Genomic DNA, 18,288 nt, shown 5'->3' on the forward strand with positions numbered 1-18,288 from the left:
TGGTTCTAGTTTGTGTGGCAAACAGAGAGAAATCCATGGCTAGGAGACAGTGCAAGTAAAAAGTAGTGATCATCATCCAAAAATGATAGGGCCCAGAAAGTAAATAAAAAAACTTGAGACTCATTAAGCTGGTCTTTGATAATGTTCCTATTCCAAAATGAAATAATGGAGAAGGCAAGGCAGGTGCCTGCTCTGGGAAAGGCATCAGACAAAATGCAAAGCAAAGATGAGTCATCAAGATGTATAATGCTAGTGGGGAGTATCGTGTAGAATCCACAGGGCTTGCCTGCATACAAATCAGATTTAAATAAAACAAATGCATAGCCATTGTCGTATTTTTAAAAAGTATTTTAAAAAGACCTTGGGCTGTGGTAAATGGAGGCACTGAAATGGATGAGGCTTAAGCAGAAAGCCTTATTAAAATGCCAGATCAACTCAGGGGGCCCTTAACACTCACAAACACAGTGGGCGCCCCATTACCCAAAGTGGGCTTCCAGATAATGGGTCAAAGACTCTCAAAAGAACAACTGGCAAAAATTGAACAGAGTCTGAGTATTAGATACTCAATGTTAATTTCCTGATATTTGTGGTTATATTGTGGCTCTATATGAGAAGGTCCTTGTTTGGACGAAATGCATACTGAAATTATCTGAGGCAATGGCTCAGGAAAAAAATTGTTCTTTCTACTCTACTTGCAACTTTTCTGTAAGTTTGAGACTGTCTCAAAATTTTAAAATCAGTTTATTAAAATATTTATAATTTCCAGTCTATAAAAAAAACTACTATTGTGGAGCAGGTGTGGCTCAGCGGTTGAACGTGTGCTCTCCATGTACAAGGCTCTGGGTTCCACCCCCAGTATCTCTTAAAAAACAAAACTACTATTTAAAAATTTTAGTAGAAGAAATTACTCCATTTATAAAAGCAATAAAAAAGATTAAGATACCTAAGAATAAACTTAAATGAAATGGCCAATATGAGGAAAACTTTGAAATACTACTGAGTGACAAGAGACTTATTTTTCTTATATGTCCCTTAGCATCTTTGCATTTTTACCCATTGCGCGTATTTTTAGTCAAGAATAAATGACCAAAATATCAGCAGCAATAATGGTACATTGAAAAAGCGTTACCAGAACATGGATTTGACCCTAAAAAAAGGGATTTTCTATGGTCTTTATTAAATCTAGTAAAAGTTCTTACAAAGAAATCTCTATTTTTTAAAAAATTGCACAAAAAGGGACTCTGTGTGATTCACCTGCTTGAAAATGATGAATAACTCCTGAGTGCCTAATGAGCATCCCAGATTAGAAATTCAAGGCTATCCAAAACACAACTCAACTACACCTAGAAGCCTCTATAAGTGAGGCTTTGGACATTTCACATGAAGCCATTCACCTAACGGCTTGTGCAACACATTCTTTTTTTTTTTAAAGATTTATTTTTTATTTCTCTCCTCATTTTCCCCCTCCCCCTGCCCAGTTGTCTGTTCTCTATGTCCATTCGCTGTGTGTTCATTTGTGTCTGCTTATATTCTTGTCAGTGGCACTGGGAATCTGTACCTTTTTGTTGTTGTTGTTGTTGTTGCATCATCTTGCTGCATCAGCTCTCCTGGCACCATTCCTGGGCAGGCTGCCCTTTCTTTCACGCTGGGCAGCTCTCCTTATGGGGTGCACTCCTTGCATGTGGGGCTCCCCTGCATGGCACAGCACTCTTTGCATGCATCGGCCCTGCAAGTGGGCCAGTTCCATATGGATCAGGAGGCCCTGGGTTTGAACCGTGGACCTCCCATGTGGTAGGCAGACACTCTATCCATTGAGCCAAGTCTGCTTCCCGCAACACATTCCTATCTTCCTTTACAGACTGAAAACTGGGAAAGAGCTGGGAAAATAAACCGTGACCTATCAGCCATTGCAATTTTCTTGTGCTTTGCACATAGTAAACACCTGGCAAATATTTGCATAAACAGGAAGCTTTAATTTTCTCTTCCTTCTCTCTTGACCAAAACTCAAGCCCAAATTGTTAATGGTGCTTCTCCAATCAAGAAAAAAAACACACACATGCACATTTATTGAGTTTATTGAAGATGGGAGAAAAGGAGTCAAAAACACTTAAAATTTCCTGCTTCTAATTTTTTAAAAGAGAACTGAAATGTTTAAATCAGCGGAGTCAGCCGTAGAAGCACACCTGAAAACCATAGCTCTGCCAGACATTTCCAAAGATCATTTGGAATTAAGTTTCTCAAACTGGCATGAAGTCTGCCATGAAGCTTTTATTTATTTAATTATTTTACCTCATTGCCTCTCAAACTGAGACTAGTCAAGTTTCAAAATCGAAGAGGGAAGTAAAGAACGACATGTATGCATCACAGGTCATGCTGCTTGGTCATGCTGCTTCCAATTTAGTGTTAGACATTTTAAAGCATAAAATAACAAGTGACAACTGACAAAGTAGCAACCGTAAAATAAATAATGGAGGTAAAGCTCAGCTCCCTAGGGTGTGAGGAGGTGAAGAGAAAATGTACATTTGTCAACAAAAGAAGTCTAAAAGAATCTCACAAAGAAACAACAAACCGCGGGCAGCATGTATCAAGGCATTTGTCTTAAGCAGAGGTGGATCACTTCATGAGGAATATTCTGATGACAAATGTCAAGATAATTTAAAGTCCCCTCCCTTGTTAAAAAATGAGTTTTTTTTCTTTAGGAGGGATATTAATATCATGAAAGAGCTTTCTGGCATTGCACTGCTGTGAGCAACCAGGCATGTGGCTTGTCTCTCCCTGAGCCTTAGCTCTTTGAGCCTCAGGGGCTTCTATCCTTGAGCTCAAGCTATGGGCAAACCTGGAGTTCCTTTGTCTCCCAAAGTTGGATCACTTATGGCCGCTCCCTTTTCCTGTGCCTCCCTCTGCATCTCTGTTTTTATCAGACCCAGCAAGAGGGCGGAGACTCAACCTGAATCCCGCCTCACTGACATAGCCCACTCCAAAGGGCCTCCCACCCACAGGAATGGATTAGTTCAAAAGCATAATCTTCCTCTTTTTGGGATTCATAAAATGTCACAGGTGGATTGAACTTATCAGCTTGTCCAGATGTGTCACCAGAAGGGGACAGGGAATGGAATGGGGCTTGAAAGCCGTCAGCTGTCAATGTCAAAGATGGTGTCGGACCCTTTATTAAAATGTGCCGATTGGTAAATTTAAGTAAAGAGTATACAGATGTTCCTTCTCCTAGTTCTACAACTATTCGGTAGATTTGAAATTTTTCAAAATATATTTCCAGGCCTCTCAGGCATTCATACCTGGCTCAAAATTAATTCCCAAGGAAAATCTTTTACAAATAAATTAAAATTAATCATGGTAAACCTTACAATGGAATACTATGCAGCCAATTTATTTTTAAAAAAGCTATAATGCTGATAAATTTCCAAGGTATAGGGGTAAGTGAATAAAGCAAGGTATAAGGAGAGTGCATCTACATGATGCTTACATTTATGTAAGAAAGGGATATTACATATGTAAGTCTGTATGTGCACAGAACATTTCTAATTGGCTACATAAGCACCTTAGAATATTGGTGAACTTTTAGGAAGGTGAATGGGGTTGTACATCTGTATATCCTTTTGTAATATCTGACATTTTAACATGTCCACTTACATGTGTGTGAGAGTGCAAATGCATGTATAAGATGATGATACTGGCAATTGTGACCGCTACGTTGTATTCATCAAGGAACAAAAGGGAAAATGAAAGAACTCTTCCCCACAAATTTCATGTCACAGTTGAGAAGTTCTTTTATTAAAAATTCTCCTTCAGCTAACAAGGTCAAGAAAATTTCTGCTTACCTTAGAAGCAAATGTTTCTTATGTACTATTCTGAAGTGATTGGAGGAGGCAAGCCTGCATAACTTTTACCACTCTGTATTTGCAATCCTATTTCTCCACCAGAAGAAAGCGGGAAGGTGTGCGCTTGTGGGGAAATAGGGAGAGGGTTGGCAAGTGGGAGTGTAAACATTAACCATTTACAATGTAAAGAAAGGTTGCTACGAAATTGCAGGTCAAAGGGTGCTTGGAGATTCTGGTGGATCTAGAAAGACAGCATCTTTCCAGCTACTGGCCTTTACAAATGACCAGCTTTTAGGTAGTTTCTTCATTCCACCCTTTTCAGAAAGTCAATAAGGATGCCCTTCACTTATTTCCTTTTTAAGTTACCATTTAGGTTAGAGCCCAATCATGGTTTATTCATCCCATCACCCAATCATAATCAAAGCCCTAGACATCTGGCCACCAAGGTCATCTAATTCAACCTTCCAACTTTACAGATGAGGCACAAAGGGATGCCCTTTCTCTTTTTATATATGCAACTTCCTTTCTGGTTGGAATCCAAAAGGTGGGCTGGGTCCAAGTACTCCTCAGTTCATTCTTCATTTCTTGTACTTCTCTGAATTATTCGAATCTCCCCCTACATATACACAGTACCAGAGGTCTGCCTTTGGGTAACTGTAAAACCATTGTGGCAAAACCCAAAAAAACCTGGCTGGGTATGAGTGTAACCAATTTCACCAAAAATAGAAACAACTTATTTGTAAGACACTTATGAGATCAATTTAATGTAACAATATACATTTGACATTATCTCACATTTTAAGAACATCTTAAAAGAAATAGAGGTTAAAACTAGGAGACAGAGCAAAATAGAACAATTAGGGTGAGGTGAGAGAGGGAAGGGGGGATTTCAGAGAAGCTACCAGGTCTAAGAGAATAGGTTTCTAACTGGAATGTAACTGAGAAAACAGGGCTTAATGGTACATCTAAATTTAGAGTAATCAATAAGACATCTCATGATTAAAATAAATTATGATTGATATTATTATTCCTTGAAATTATTCCTCATAATAATTGCTTGAAAAGAGATTAATGTGAAGAGAATGAAAGAAATTAAAGTTTATTCTTATAAGATAAATAAATATAATTCTTCAGTGCTTCTATCAGACACTCTTGTCCTACAAGTCTCTGATATCCAGTATTTTCATAGTTACTAGAAAACCGAAATGTCCCCTGATATCTAAGTTCAAGGCTATGAAGAAACTCAGGACAAAAGCAAACCAAAAAACTGTGGTTGGCATCGCCCATTCACACACAAAATTTCTCTACGTTGTAAAGGTAAAATCTTTAAGGTTAGCATTTTAGGCAGATATCCTCCATCATCTGGGACAACCGACACAGCAGGGACCCACCAAAGACCACATTTTAACCAGGTTGTCACACACATGTCCAGTAACTTCGCCGGACGTCCAAAGAAATTTACAACCAAAGCTAGGAGCGTGCCCTTTATTTTCCCCTTCGCCCAGCTCAATGAAATTGGAGAGGGTTATCAAGGTCAAGCAGAGAACCATAACCTGCACATGTGTGTTCAGTCACCCATTTAGATCTCACCTGCATTACCGTAAGGTCCTCCTGAAGAGGCTAGAGACAAGATAGGTGCCTTTACAACGCAATAACCAGAAAATAACTAACATGGGATCTGAGATGAACACCTACCAGCCATTTCTGAGGATTAGGTGTACCTTGGCTTATATCAGTGGTAAGTGAAGGCATAAAACGGAGCAATAGGTTTTGGCTCTTTTCTCCAAAGTTCTTCCTGCACGCTCCCCAGGTACCTTACATGTTTATGGGTTCTTCAAAATTTTATATCAAATCAACCTGCTGACAGACAATCTTTAAATCAATGACTAGCACTGGAACTTAATTTTCAATTGCCTTAAATTAATACATGCTATAATATACTTTCGGAGGTTGAAATGGACTTTCCAAATTGTTAGAACTTTAAAGAAGCTCCTTCCACATTTTCAAGGTCTGCAATAGTTTTCTTCATTCTTCAATGTGCATAGTTTCAAAAGTGATGTTTAGAGACTCAAAGAGGGGAAAAAAAACATTGCGTTTGAGAGGTAGCAGGTACCCACTTTCCTAAACATGTATACGGGATCCTTTCACATTTAATTGTTCATTCCATAAGCATCAGTCACTTAAGCCCTGGCTCCAAATGGAACTCTCCATCTTCCATCATTCAAGTGTGCCATATATTTTTCCCTAAGTGTTCCTTTTGTTGGTGTGTGTCATGGCTACCATTTCCCAAAGAAATAAACTCACAATAACATGGTAGTTGAGTGTACAAACTCTTGATGGTTTCCACAACTGCATAGTCACAGACAGTTATCAAGCAGCATTTTATTTGCTAAATCCGAAGGCTGCCGCAAAATCAGTAGCCATTTCAAGCATCAAAACTAAACCAATTTGTACAGATAAGTCATCTCAAAATTATGATAACCTCAGAATAATATGGATATAGGTACTTAATGTTGTCTACTCTGACATGCAAACTATCCTTTGCCAGGTCTCCTTCCACCAGGGGATGGAGAAATTATTTGCTGCTGGTGGTACAAGACCTCCAAAGCCTAGCTTTTTAAAAAATTCTAATACCACAAAAAAGATAAGAAATAGCTGCTACAATACAATTCTCATTGCTTTTTTACAACCAGCTGCCATGCATTCATTAATTTTATAATAGTAGAAATTGTACTCGCCTTGTTATTTGCCATTATAAGGACATCAGATCCCACAGAGTCCATCAGTTGCTTAACCAAAAGAAAATAACCTGTACCTCTATAGACTAATCCTCAGGTCAAAACCAAATGCTCTGGCCTTCTCCGGCACCAAGGTATTATTACCAAGTGTCAATTAGAAATGCATTTGGAAAAAGGCCTTGACCAAAAGGGGGAAATCTTAAATACAAAAGAGTTTTCACAGAGAACAGATTTTAAAGTGAGTCAGGAGGTCATTCCAAGGGTTACAGGGTCTCAGGAGGATCTCACTGTGAACAAAGCCTCGGGCTCCGGAAGGTTCTAGAGACATCTGGACACTCCAGGCAGGGCACGCAACCCCAGGAAATTAGCACCGCATGGATGAGCCTGACTTCAGACGTTTGTTAACCAAGTTCCCCAATGTAACAGAATTAGACTCATTCACAATTTCCCTACACATCGCTCTTCTGCCCCTTTCATTTGAACCTATAATTAGCGCTGTACCTGTTAAATATATCTCAGAGACATAAATCTTTGGTTTGTCCATATCCTGATTGAGCCCCGGGTCGCAGCAGAGTTGCAGCCAACAAGTCTGATGACCTGCTCTCCAGTGCATCGGACTCACCCAGGACAAAAGCGTGGTGATGGACAAAAAACAGAGTATCCACAACTGCAAGAGAGTTCCATCCACCGGTTCCATGGCATCTAAGCCCCCTCTCATTTGGAAGCTAAGTGGGCATCGCTACCCAAAAACTCTCAAGACTGAGGAATGAACAAACGTAAGGGGAAGAATGCAACAATGAACCAAAGTAAACTTATTACTATAGTAATTACTATAGTAATATACTATAGTATAGTATAGTAAGTATAGTATAGTAACTTGTAACAGTGATATAAAGATAGTGGTCACTAGAGGTTGGAGGTGGGTGGGGTAAAATTAGTGTAACATGGGGCATTTTTGGAACACCGGAATTGTTCTGTGTGATAATGCAATGATGGATACAGGCCATTATACATTTTGTCAAAATCTATACATTTGTACAGTGCAAAGTGTGTACCATAATGTAAACTATAGACAACGGTTAGTAGCAATGCTTCAATATTTGATTATCAGCTGAACAAATGTACCACACTAAAGATGTTATTAACAGGGGGAAATGTGAGAGGGGGAGAAGTGGGATATAAGAGAATCCCCCATATTTTCGACGCAACTTTTCTATAATCTAAAACTTCTTTAAAAATAAAGTTTAAAAAAAAAAGGCCAAATGCTCTGTATAGAGCTGATGAATTTGTCAGATGCTCATGGCAAAACTGCATTCAGCCTTCCAGGAATGGAAAAATACCAAATCTCCTGAAAAAAAAAAAAAGTCATTTGCAATATTTGAATTCCTTACCAAATACCTTTTCAGTAAAATTAATTTAAGAAATGCACTGGCTTTTGCTTTAAAGAGCAGAAAGGAGCAAAAGAAGTTAAAATATGGACAATCACCAAAACACCCTTTCCTTTCAGGTTAAGCGGGGCAGCACTGATCTTACTTATTCCTATTAAAACCAGAAAGGCACTGTCCAGGGATATCCGACACCAAATCCTTTGTTAAAAAAGACATGCAAGTCATGCAAAGGGTTCCCAAGGAAGATTGAAATTCATGTCTTATGGTCAGGAGGGACTTATGTGACCTCATGTTTCTTAATGCATCAAGGCAACTGCCACTGACTCCATCTTGGAGCCATGCATCTGTCCCTGCCCCGTGCTTTCTTCAAATCTGTATCTGCCACAAAACCCAAAACTGCAAGGCTCCATTCTAGAAAGGAAAGCAATCACACACCATAACTTCTCCACCTACTTGGGTCCAGATTATTCTCAGACTTCTTTCCCCTGATTTTCCACAGCTTCACCCATCACAAAACATTTGCCTCCGGTTCATTTTGCCTTTGTTTCTTAACCACCGTCCGGAAACTGCTGGATTGGCTCCTGCAGGCCTACTTTTAACCAGATCCAGAAGGCTTTAAGTGAAATCAAGGTGTCTGTGAGGGTTTCCTCTAGGTGGGAAATCAGATACCAAAGTCTCATTTTTGTTTTCATAGGGAATTTTCCCTCTTCACTTTTTCACCGGCATTATTCTAGGCAAAGGAGTACCCAACTGCTTTCCCCGCGCCATCTCTCCTTGCAATCACAGCACGTCATGAAATTTGCTTCCAACCTCACCACCAACTTGAGTAGGCTGCAAAGAGCCTTCCCTGCCTGTGCAAGGGACGAAGCTTCAACATGACGCAATTCAGAGCATCCCTGGACTGGAGAGGCACTGAAAAGGCAGTGTCCCTGCATGTCTTCCTTCATCAGCCACAAACACTAGGTGGACACCATGGCCATCAGCACTCTCCAGGCACAGGTCCTTCACAAAGACACTGGCACAGGCTGTCAACCCACAGGGCAGCTGGTCCACCCCAGTGACACCTGATAGCAAGGGCGGCAGAGAGAGCAGCCCCCCCCTCCCCAAACAATTACCTCCTGGCCTCTCCGGCCACCTCTCCCATCCCACCCCACCTTCCACTCATCCCCACATCTCCTCCACTTCGCCCAGATCTCCAGCACCGCGTCCCCAGCCCATTCCCACCCCCCACCCCCCATTTCCTGAAGACACTTGTAAAATCCCATTTGTGGAAAATTCAACAAAAAAAAAGTCTCCTCAAGTTGTCTTGCTATAGGAAGCCGTGAGGAAGGCTGGTTAGTGCATTCCTGGAGAAGGATGTCAACCGCCGCCGAGCTGGGAGGGCTCTCCTTTTTCCTCCACCCCTCCTCCCCTCCCCACCCCCCTACCTTGCTCCTCGCTGCTGCCCCCAAACCAGGCAGGGGGGCTCTCCTCGGGGAACCGGGGTTCTCCACCACCTCCACCCTCCAGGGCTTTGCGTTTCTTCGACATCTCCGGCCAGGGCTGGGACTTTGGGGAGGGGGGGTGGGTTTCGTTTCCCACCCCCTGCCCCTCCCCCCTCGCAGAGAAGAGTGGAGGTGGGGTGCGGTGGAGGGGAGAAGGAGAGACGGGCGAAAGGGGTGGGGAGAAGAGCCGGGGGAGGGAGATGGGAAGAAACTGCCGCTGGAAGAGGGGAAGGGACTTTGGCGTGGCAAGGCAGGCAGGCGGCGGCAGGGAGCGAGGGCACGGATCCTACCAGCCCAGTGCCACCAAAGTGGCCCACGTCTAGGGGGCTGTTTGCTCCAGTAGTCCTTCTCTCTCTCTCTCTTTTCCTCGCTCCCTCTCCTTCCTCTTTTTCTTTTCAACGGGAAGGATAGGAGGGGAGGAGAGATCAAAAGCCAGAGAGGAGAAGCTCTTGGGGGACCCCAGCTGATTTCTTTCTAATTGGGGAGGGGGTGGAGTTGGGGGTGCTAAGTGTGAGGACCCCTGCCCCTATTTCTTTATGAAGGGGTGGTGCGTGGTGGGGGTGGGGGGGGACCGTGTTTGGGGTGTTTGGTGGGGGGTGCTTTCGTGGTTTGCAAGGAAAATTAGGTGGGATAAAAAAAGAAACTAAAATGCTGCAGAATGCAGCCCAGGGATGCCTTCAGGTGCTCGGGACTCCGCGCCCCTCCTCGCCGGTGACATCAGGCGGAAAGGGCTGCGGGAGGTGGGGACGGTGGCAGAACAGAGGGGCGGCTCCGGGGAAGAGGAGGAGGGGAAGTCCGGGTCCCCATTCAGAACTGGAGAGGGGAGGTGCGGCGGGAAGGTGAGGCGTGCGCCCGCAGCTTCTCCCGGCCGCCTCGGGAGCGAGACCTTGCGGGTTCCCGCCGCCTCCGCGGGGCGCCGCGGGCGGGGACCTCCGAGCTCGAAAAGTCCCCGCTTCCGCCCGCAGCCCCGAGGCCACCGCTCCGGCGGCGCTCGGCTCGGCGGCCACTCTCTCACCTCCTCTGCAACCCCTCGAGTCCTCCCCCCTGATCGACTCCTGTTTCTACTTTCTCGCTTCCACTCACCACTCCAAACCCCCCCACACACACACACAACAGTCGTGTCCCCAAACATAGCACCCACTCTCCCAGATCTTTTCTTCTTGCCCAAAGGGATAAAGGATGGGAAGTTTTTTTCAAAAAGTAGGAAAAGGTTGGAATGAAGTTTCTCTGGACTCCCATGGGTTAAACGGGGGTAAAAAGAACTATTAACTTACCCGCCCAGAGTACGCGGAGGCGCATGTCCGCTTTCCCCTTCCTTCCAAGTTCGTGCATCGGGGCGGGGAGGGAGGAAGCCTGGCGGCCAGGTGGGTCCCGGGCTCCAGGGACAAGGGCGCGAAACAAGTGGCCCCGCGAGCCCGGGGCGGTCAAGTTCAGCACCTCCCCAGCCGCGCTCCCAGGTGTCCGCTTCCCCAGGTTTCTCGCTGATCTTCTCGCCCGAGAGGGAGCCCTTTCTCAACCGTGCAGAAGACGCCTCTTCCCGGATGGGGGTCTCGAGCAGGGCAGCGCTCAGCCTCCCAGCCGCCCCCCAACTTTGGCCCGCACCGAATGCCCGTGCAAGTGCGCGCGTGTGTGCGCGCCGGCCCGCGCGCCCGCGCGCACTTCATCTTTGGGGTGCATGTGCTACCCAGGATCGAGCCTCCTCCCCCCCTGGCTGCGTGGAACTCAGAGAGTTTTCCTTTAAGCCGCGAGAGGCGGCCCGGACCCCCCTCCTCCCGCGTCCAGCAGGAGGCGATGACGTCTGAGCCTCATTGCCGTGACGGTCCCCGGGCCGCCGGGGCCGCTCATTGACAGGAGCGCGGCGCTCCGACGTCAGCAGCCGGACCTTTGGCTCGCCCGCGCCCGCCGAGACGGCTCCCACCCCCGCACCTGCCAGCCCGCCCCCAAATGAGGGATCAGACAATCAGAGGCACCCGGGAGAGGGAGGCTGGGGGGAGGGAAGGGCGCCGGGGCTGGAGGTGGGTGCTGGCGGACTCCGCTCTGCCCTTTGGGGGGCCTGTGGCCTGAGGGTGCATAAATAGTGCAGGCTCCAGCCAGCCGGTCTCCCCCCGCCGCGCGCCCCCGCGGGAGCCTCTCCGCCCCCGCGCTCTGTCAATTTCTGTCCCGCAGGCTCTGCCTGGAGGAAAGGGGGAGGAGATGGGGCGCGGGGGAGGCGGGAGTAGACTATACGGTGGCGTTATTTTTCCCTCTTCGCCCTCCCCATTCATGGATGAGGTTAGATCCTGGGGAGCCACGGTGCCTGGAGAGGCCGAGCGCGGCTGCGGGCGCGGCGGGGAGCAGGTCTGCGGCTCCCGCCCGCCAGGACCCCGCCAGCTAAGGGTCGGGGATTTTGGGGTGCGCTCTCCCCGCACGCCCAGAAGCACCGCAGAGCTGCGCTCCCGCCCTGGTGCGGAGGCCTGGGGGCTCGGGGACCCCGATCGCCACCCTCAAGTAGCCCAGGCGTCTGCCTTTCGCGACCCACTCCCACCCCAGGGGTCTTTTCTGCCCCCCGCGGGGCTGGAATGCGAAAAGGCGCTCTCCCGCCGCGGCGAGCGTGGACGGGGACGGAGAGCTGGGACCGGTCAGTGCCCAGAGGACAGGGCGGCAAGCGGCCACAGGACGCACGGGAGGGCCTGGGGCGAAGGGTGTCGCCCCCCACCCAACCCTCCGGAGGCCCCAGGCCGGGAGCTGGCAGTCCCCTCCCGCCTCTCTCCAGGGTGCGCTGTGAGAAGGAAGTGGGGTGGGCAATGTGCGGTGCAGGAGGACTGCAGAGCTGAGTCCCTCTCCCGGGCAATCAAGGGTCTCCCTCTGCAGGGAGTTGCCCCGCGGGGGTGAGGCCAGCGCCCCCGACTGGGCCCCCGCAGCGCTTCTCACCCGTGTTCAAAGGGAAGCAGCCCCAGATCCTGAATTCTAAGAACCACCCCCACCCAAGCACCCTGAAGTGGCTCCCAGCCCGCTGCGCCCTTTGCAGATTCGCGCGCTTGGGCCTAGGAATAGCAGAAGGAAGGCAAGTGGCGCCCTGGTCACTCTGCTTTCTCCTGTGGTCTCCGCAGGCTGGAACTTTGCACAGGGCCTCCAGAGTGGCGCTGGAGTAAGTTCATTCAGCCTTTTCTTAGCTTTCCCTCCTAAATCATTCCCGGGCCTTCCCCATCACACACAATTGCTGCCATTTCTCCCATTAAAAAAAAGAAGTCAGAAATTCTTGACCCCCCTTTCTCCTTCATCCACCCCCCAGTTTGAGGACTGAACGCCACGCAACCGTCGCCCAACATTCTGTTCGTTCATGCGCTCAGGAACCTTCTCTCTCGTTAGGACTTTCACTTCCACAGTTCCGCAGAATCCCTCTTTCATTGAAGTCACCGCTCATCTCCACGTTGCTCAGCCCAGGGGTCGGTTTTTGGTCCTCATTTTACTTAACTTGTCAGCAGCATTTGGCAGAGTTCCTCCCCTCCTCTTTGAAACACACCCTTCACTTGGCTTTTGGCCACCACCCCCTCCTGAGCTTTGCCCCACCTTTCCTCCCAGAGGCGTTTGCTGACTCTTCTTTTCCCCAGTTCTTGGTGTTGGATTGTCCCTGGGCTCACTTCAAAGACCTCTTCAGTTTGTTTTTTTAAGCAATTATTTCCTTGGCCATCTCACTCCTCTCCTGGTTTTAAATATTGCCCACCTACTAATGATGACTTTTGCATTTAGCTATTTAGCCCACACCTCCCCTATCAGTTCTAGACTTAGAAACCTAGCTACCACCTCCACTTGATAGGAGACTTATATCCTGCATATATAAAGAACTCCTATCTCTTGAAAATAAAAAGACAAAAAGCCCTTTTAAAAAATGGGAAAAAGATTTGAACAGACTCTTCTCCAAAGAAGATATACGAATGACTAAAAAAAACACATGAAAAGATGCTCAAAATCACTAGCTATTAGGGAAATGCAAATCAAAACGAGATACCATCTTCCTCCCATAAGACTGGCAACTATCAAAAACACAGAAGACTACAAGTGCTGGAGAGGATGTGGAGGAATGGGGACCCTCATCCACAGCTGGTGGGAATGCAGACGGATCCAGCCATTCTGGAGGACAGTTTGGTGGTTTCTCAAAAAACTAGCTATAGATTTGCCATATGACCCAGCAATTCCACTGCTGGGTATACACCCAGAAGAACTGAAAACAAGGACACAAATATGCACACCAATGTTCATAGCAGCACTATTCACTATTGCCAAAAGGAGGTCTAAAAGGTACATGAAATTTCAGTTGAGTCTCCTGGAGCGCTTGCTCTTGCCCCCACCCCAAGTCTGCTCCTCTCACCCTCTCGTCATCTCAGTAAATGAACATATACCCTCTCAGTTACCCATAGACCAAAGATGTTGGAGTGATGTTGATGCCTTTTTTTGATCCCCCATGTAGCAGTTTGATATTATTGATGAATTCCAAAAGAAATACTGGATTATGTTTGTAAACTGATCTTTCCTCGGGGCATATTAGATTATATTGGATTCATAGGTTTACGTGATTAAGTAATCATGTAAACCTCTTGTGCCAGTAGGGCGTTGAATCCCCACCCTTTGGTGGGTGGGGACTCACAGATAAAAGGCATGGCAAAGGACAGAGTTAATGGCTTTTTGATGTTGGAGTTTTGATATGGTGTTTGATGCTGAAAACTTGAGCTGGAGACCCAGGAAGTAAGCTCACAGAGGAAAGAGAAGCAAGCTCCTGGAGGGGAGGAACCCAGGAAGCCTGAACCCTGGCAGACGTCGTCAGCCATCTTGCCCCAGCACTTGAAAATAGACTTGGTGAGGGAAGTAACTTGTGCTTTAGGGCCTGGTATCTGTAAGCTCCTACCCCAAATAAATACCCTTTATAAATACCAACCAATTTCTGGTATTTTGCATCGGCACCCCTTTAGCTGACTAATACACCCCACATTCAAAGTGTTAGCAAATTCCGTTAGCTCCACCTTTAAAATGTACCCTGGCTTCAAGTAATTCTCACCCCCTCCACTGACACTACGCTCATCCCATTCCCTTCCCCCGTGACATGGACTGTTGCAATCACCTCTGAGCTGGTCTCCCTGCTTCTGCCCGTGTCCTCTTCAACCTGTTCCCCATGCAGCAGCCACAGGGAGCCTGTTCCTAGGTGAGGTCGTGCAAGTTCTCAGCTCAGAACCTTCCAGTGGCTTCTCAACTCCCCAGAGCAAAAGCCCATGAACTCAGAATGATCGGCACAGTCTTGCCGCCTCTCTGACCCGATCTTCTATCACTTCGTCCTTTGCTTCCCCATGTCTAACCACACTGGTCTTGCTGTTTCTGGAACATTCCAGGCACTTTCCCAGGGTGGAAACTTGACAGCTGCAATTCCTTCTCCAGAGTCCTCCGTCCTCCTTCATACCTCATGCCCCTTCTCAGCCACGACGTGAGCTCTGCTGCCGCTGAAGTTTCCCATCCCCCTTCCCTGCCCCCCCCTTTCCTAAACACTTGCTTACTGTCAATTTATTTGTCTTGTTTCCTGTCTGTGTCCCCACTGAAATATAGCTTAGCGATGGCAGGAATTTTAGTCTTGGCTTATAATATTGCACAGAAACTAGACTTAGCTTCGTTGAAAGTTCTTTGACTCTTGCCACACACTCAGAGAGATGCTTGATGACAAATAGAAGAAGCTAAGCTTAGTGACTGGTAAAGGCCTTTTCTGGGCCAAAATGGTCCCCCAAATTACAAATATAAATGCATGAGAGCCTTTACCGCAGACTACCAATCCATCTTCAAGTAATACCTGGGAAATGCAGGGACATTCTCTCCACCCTATTCGCTTGCTTTGGTCCTTTCTTTCTCTTCCCTTTGCTTCGTTTCTCCCTATTAATCTTAATTTCTGACCAAGTCTTAAGCCTGCCATAGGCAATGAAGGGGCAGTCTAGCTCCTCGGCCACACTCAAAGGTAAAGGGAGACCTTTGAGCTGAATTCAGCTCTCCTTTAGTGTATCTATAATAGAGTTCCAGCCACTGACCTCCCCGCATCCCTTAATATCCAGCAAGCAATATCCCAGTCCCATGAAGCTTTGGATTATCTGAACTATACGTAAAACACTTTATTCATTTAACAATCACTAAGCTCTAGGGCTTCAAAGATGAATATCTTAGTATCTCCCCTTGAGGATGTCACATTCTAGTGGAGGGGAGAAAGAGGCCTACAGAAAAGGGTAAGATAGTGTAACAAAGGCAAGCCAGGGAAGGATGAAAGTACATTCCAAGGGCCTTCCACAAGGAGGGAGGTGGGTCAGAGAAGACTACCAGGAAAGGCTCACATTTGAACTGGGTTTTGCAGGCTTCGTAGGAGTTCCACAGTGGAGTGTAGGCACACAGGGCATTTGTGCAAAGACCCGGGGGCACAAGAGAGTGAAGGATTTTGAACGGCTGCATCGGTTCAACGATCAGGCTGGAAAGTAAATAGATGATGAAATGGTATCTCCATGCTCAGAAAGCAAACTCTGTTAGCAAGTCAAAGTCATAAGGTGGTGAGACAACGGGCAGCAGGAGCATCCAAGAAGCTGTTATATAGAATAAGGAGCCAAAGGCAGGAGAAGAACTGGCCGTGTTGGGTGGCGGCATGTGGTAGGCCAGGAAGATGGAAATAATCTATTATGCACTTGCCTGTGAAGGAGGAACTGAAAATGGTGTGAACTTTCCCACAGATTACATAGTTGGTCTTTAACACCAAAGAGGCAGACGAGGAACTTCCAGCAGAATCTCCTGGCTGACAGCACCTTGGTAACGTTATTGTAGTTCAAGTTCTGTCATCAGCGTTGTCCATCTGGAAGCGCCAAGTTATCAATTTAATCTGAGCAGATCAGGGTCAGAAGAGCCCATGTGAAAACTCATAGGAGACTGATATATAAGCCGGAGAATCCCTTTGTTCATTTGCAGTGGGAGTAGAGATGTCTTTGTGATGGCTGGAATAAATTTTTTCCCTTTACTTTAAGCCACTCTCTTCCCAAATCAAGGTAATGAACAAATCAAATGACGAGGTATTTATGGGCTTCAATGCCGTTTCAGCTATGCTATGGGAAAAGGTATTGAATGAGTCATGCAAGGTAGAAAAGATAAGGCAGTTCTCTGAAGAAGAGTCCCACCTTTCTGTGCCACGAAGTCCACCATGACTGCGTGCTGTTGGTTGACCGAGGCCCTTGACTTGCCTCCCTGTCCCTGGCCCCTTGTTTCCTTGCCCCATTTGCTACAGCTTTCTAAATGACTGGCTAAAATCTTAAAGATGTCTTGAAGAAATGAAAACGATACTCTGAGAATGATATTTAGTTCCACATTTGGCCTTAGTGAGAGTCGTTTCCCACAGTCACATCTTCTCATTTCCTCTTTTCTTGGAGGAGCGGCCAGTATTTTCAGATTCTCCCCATTCCAGAAGAAACGAGATCTTCAGATAAATGGGGTGTTAGAAAAAGGGGGAAAGTGCAGGAAAAATGAGCAAAATCAAAGTCGACCTTGACAGAGTAACCTACCAAATGACCACCCATTGTTAGAAACAGCAACAAATGATGTTTTCTCTGTTCCCTTACACGTTTTGCAGCTTTTATATTGGTCAACTAAGCACAATAATTTCTATACTAAAAAAGTGTCTAAAGTGTTGGGACATTATTTTGAAATGAATGTAGGTGACCTGGAAAGTCTGAACGTGGCTTATTTAAAAGTTTGAATGTTAAATCTGAAAACGGAGATTCGGAGTCTAGTCACTGGTTTTTAGAGCTAAAAAGAGCATTGAATTATTTAATAAGGCTGATCCCTCACCCTCCAGATTCCCTATGTTATAAATGAGGTAAATTAGGACAAGGAATATAACACAGAAAAGTATTAGTGGGGCCTTAAGTAGCTTTTTGAGAGGAAAGATGCTATTATTGTGCATTATGTTCATATCTTTTAAAACACCATATAAATTCATTAATATTAATTACATCATATCTCTTCCTCTTCTTCTGCCATAAGCAGCATAGCCTAGTTATAGATATGTACATCTATTTAGACTTCATCAGCCTAGTTATAGATATGTACATCTATTTAGACTTCATCAATCACATGTTTTTAACTTTTTATTTGGGAATAATTTCAAACTTAGAGAAAACTATAAGATTAAAACTAGTACAGTGGCGGACTTGGCCCAGTGGTTAGGGTGTCCATCTGCCACATGGGAGGTCCAGGGTTCAAACCCCGGGGCCTCCTTGACCCGTGTGGAGCTGGCCCATGCACAGTGCTGATGCACGCAAGGAGTGCCGTGCCATGCAGGGGTGTCCCCCGCATAGGGGAACCCCATGTGCAAGGAGTGCGCCCCGTAAGGAGAGCCGCCCAGCGCGAAAGAAAGTACTGCCTGCCCAGGAATGGCGCTGAGCACACAGATTGCTGGCACAACAAGATGACGCAACAAAAAGAAACACAGGTTCCCATGCCGCTGACAACAACTGAAGCAGACAAAGAAGACGCAGCAAATAGACACAGAGAACAGACAACCGGGGTGGGGGTGGTGGTGGGGGAGGGGAGAGAAATAAATAAATAAATCTTAAAAAAAAAATCTTTAAAAAAGAAAAAAACTAGTACAAAACACACCTGTATACCCTGGGTCCAGATTCACATATTATTAACATTTTACCCCCATTTGCTCTATCACTTGCATGCTCTCTCTCTTTTTTTATCTAATCAGCTAAAGGTGAGTTTTAACCTCTTGGCCCTTAACCTCTACCCAGTCCTTCAGTGTGTGTTTCCTAAGAAAAATGATAATTTCTTACAAAAACACAGTGCTATTATCAAC

At 46.2% G+C, this 18,288-nt stretch overlaps 1 protein-coding gene across 2 annotated transcripts in view; it reads right to left on the reverse strand.

The window, feature by feature from the left end:
- Nucleotides 1–11,617, reverse strand: part of PDE10A (phosphodiesterase 10A) — a 763,936-nt gene extending 752,319 nt beyond the window's left edge. The window contains exon 1 of one of the 2 annotated variants that reach the window (XM_004465920.5): nt 10,721–11,617. In XM_004465920.5, the coding sequence (XP_004465977.2) occupies nt 10,721–10,778 (58 nt within the window). In that variant the 5' untranslated portion in view covers nt 10,779–11,617. Of the gene's footprint in view, nt 1–9,389; nt 9,637–10,720 lie in introns of those variants that run through there. The other variant, XM_058289686.2, reaches the window with a different exon arrangement.
- Between the last annotated feature and the right edge of the window lie 6,671 nt (nt 11,618–18,288).

This window comes from Dasypus novemcinctus, chromosome 28, assembly GCF_030445035.2.
Source record: "Dasypus novemcinctus isolate mDasNov1 chromosome 28, mDasNov1.1.hap2, whole genome shotgun sequence".
Lineage (NCBI taxonomy): Eukaryota > Metazoa > Chordata > Mammalia > Cingulata > Dasypodidae > Dasypus > Dasypus novemcinctus.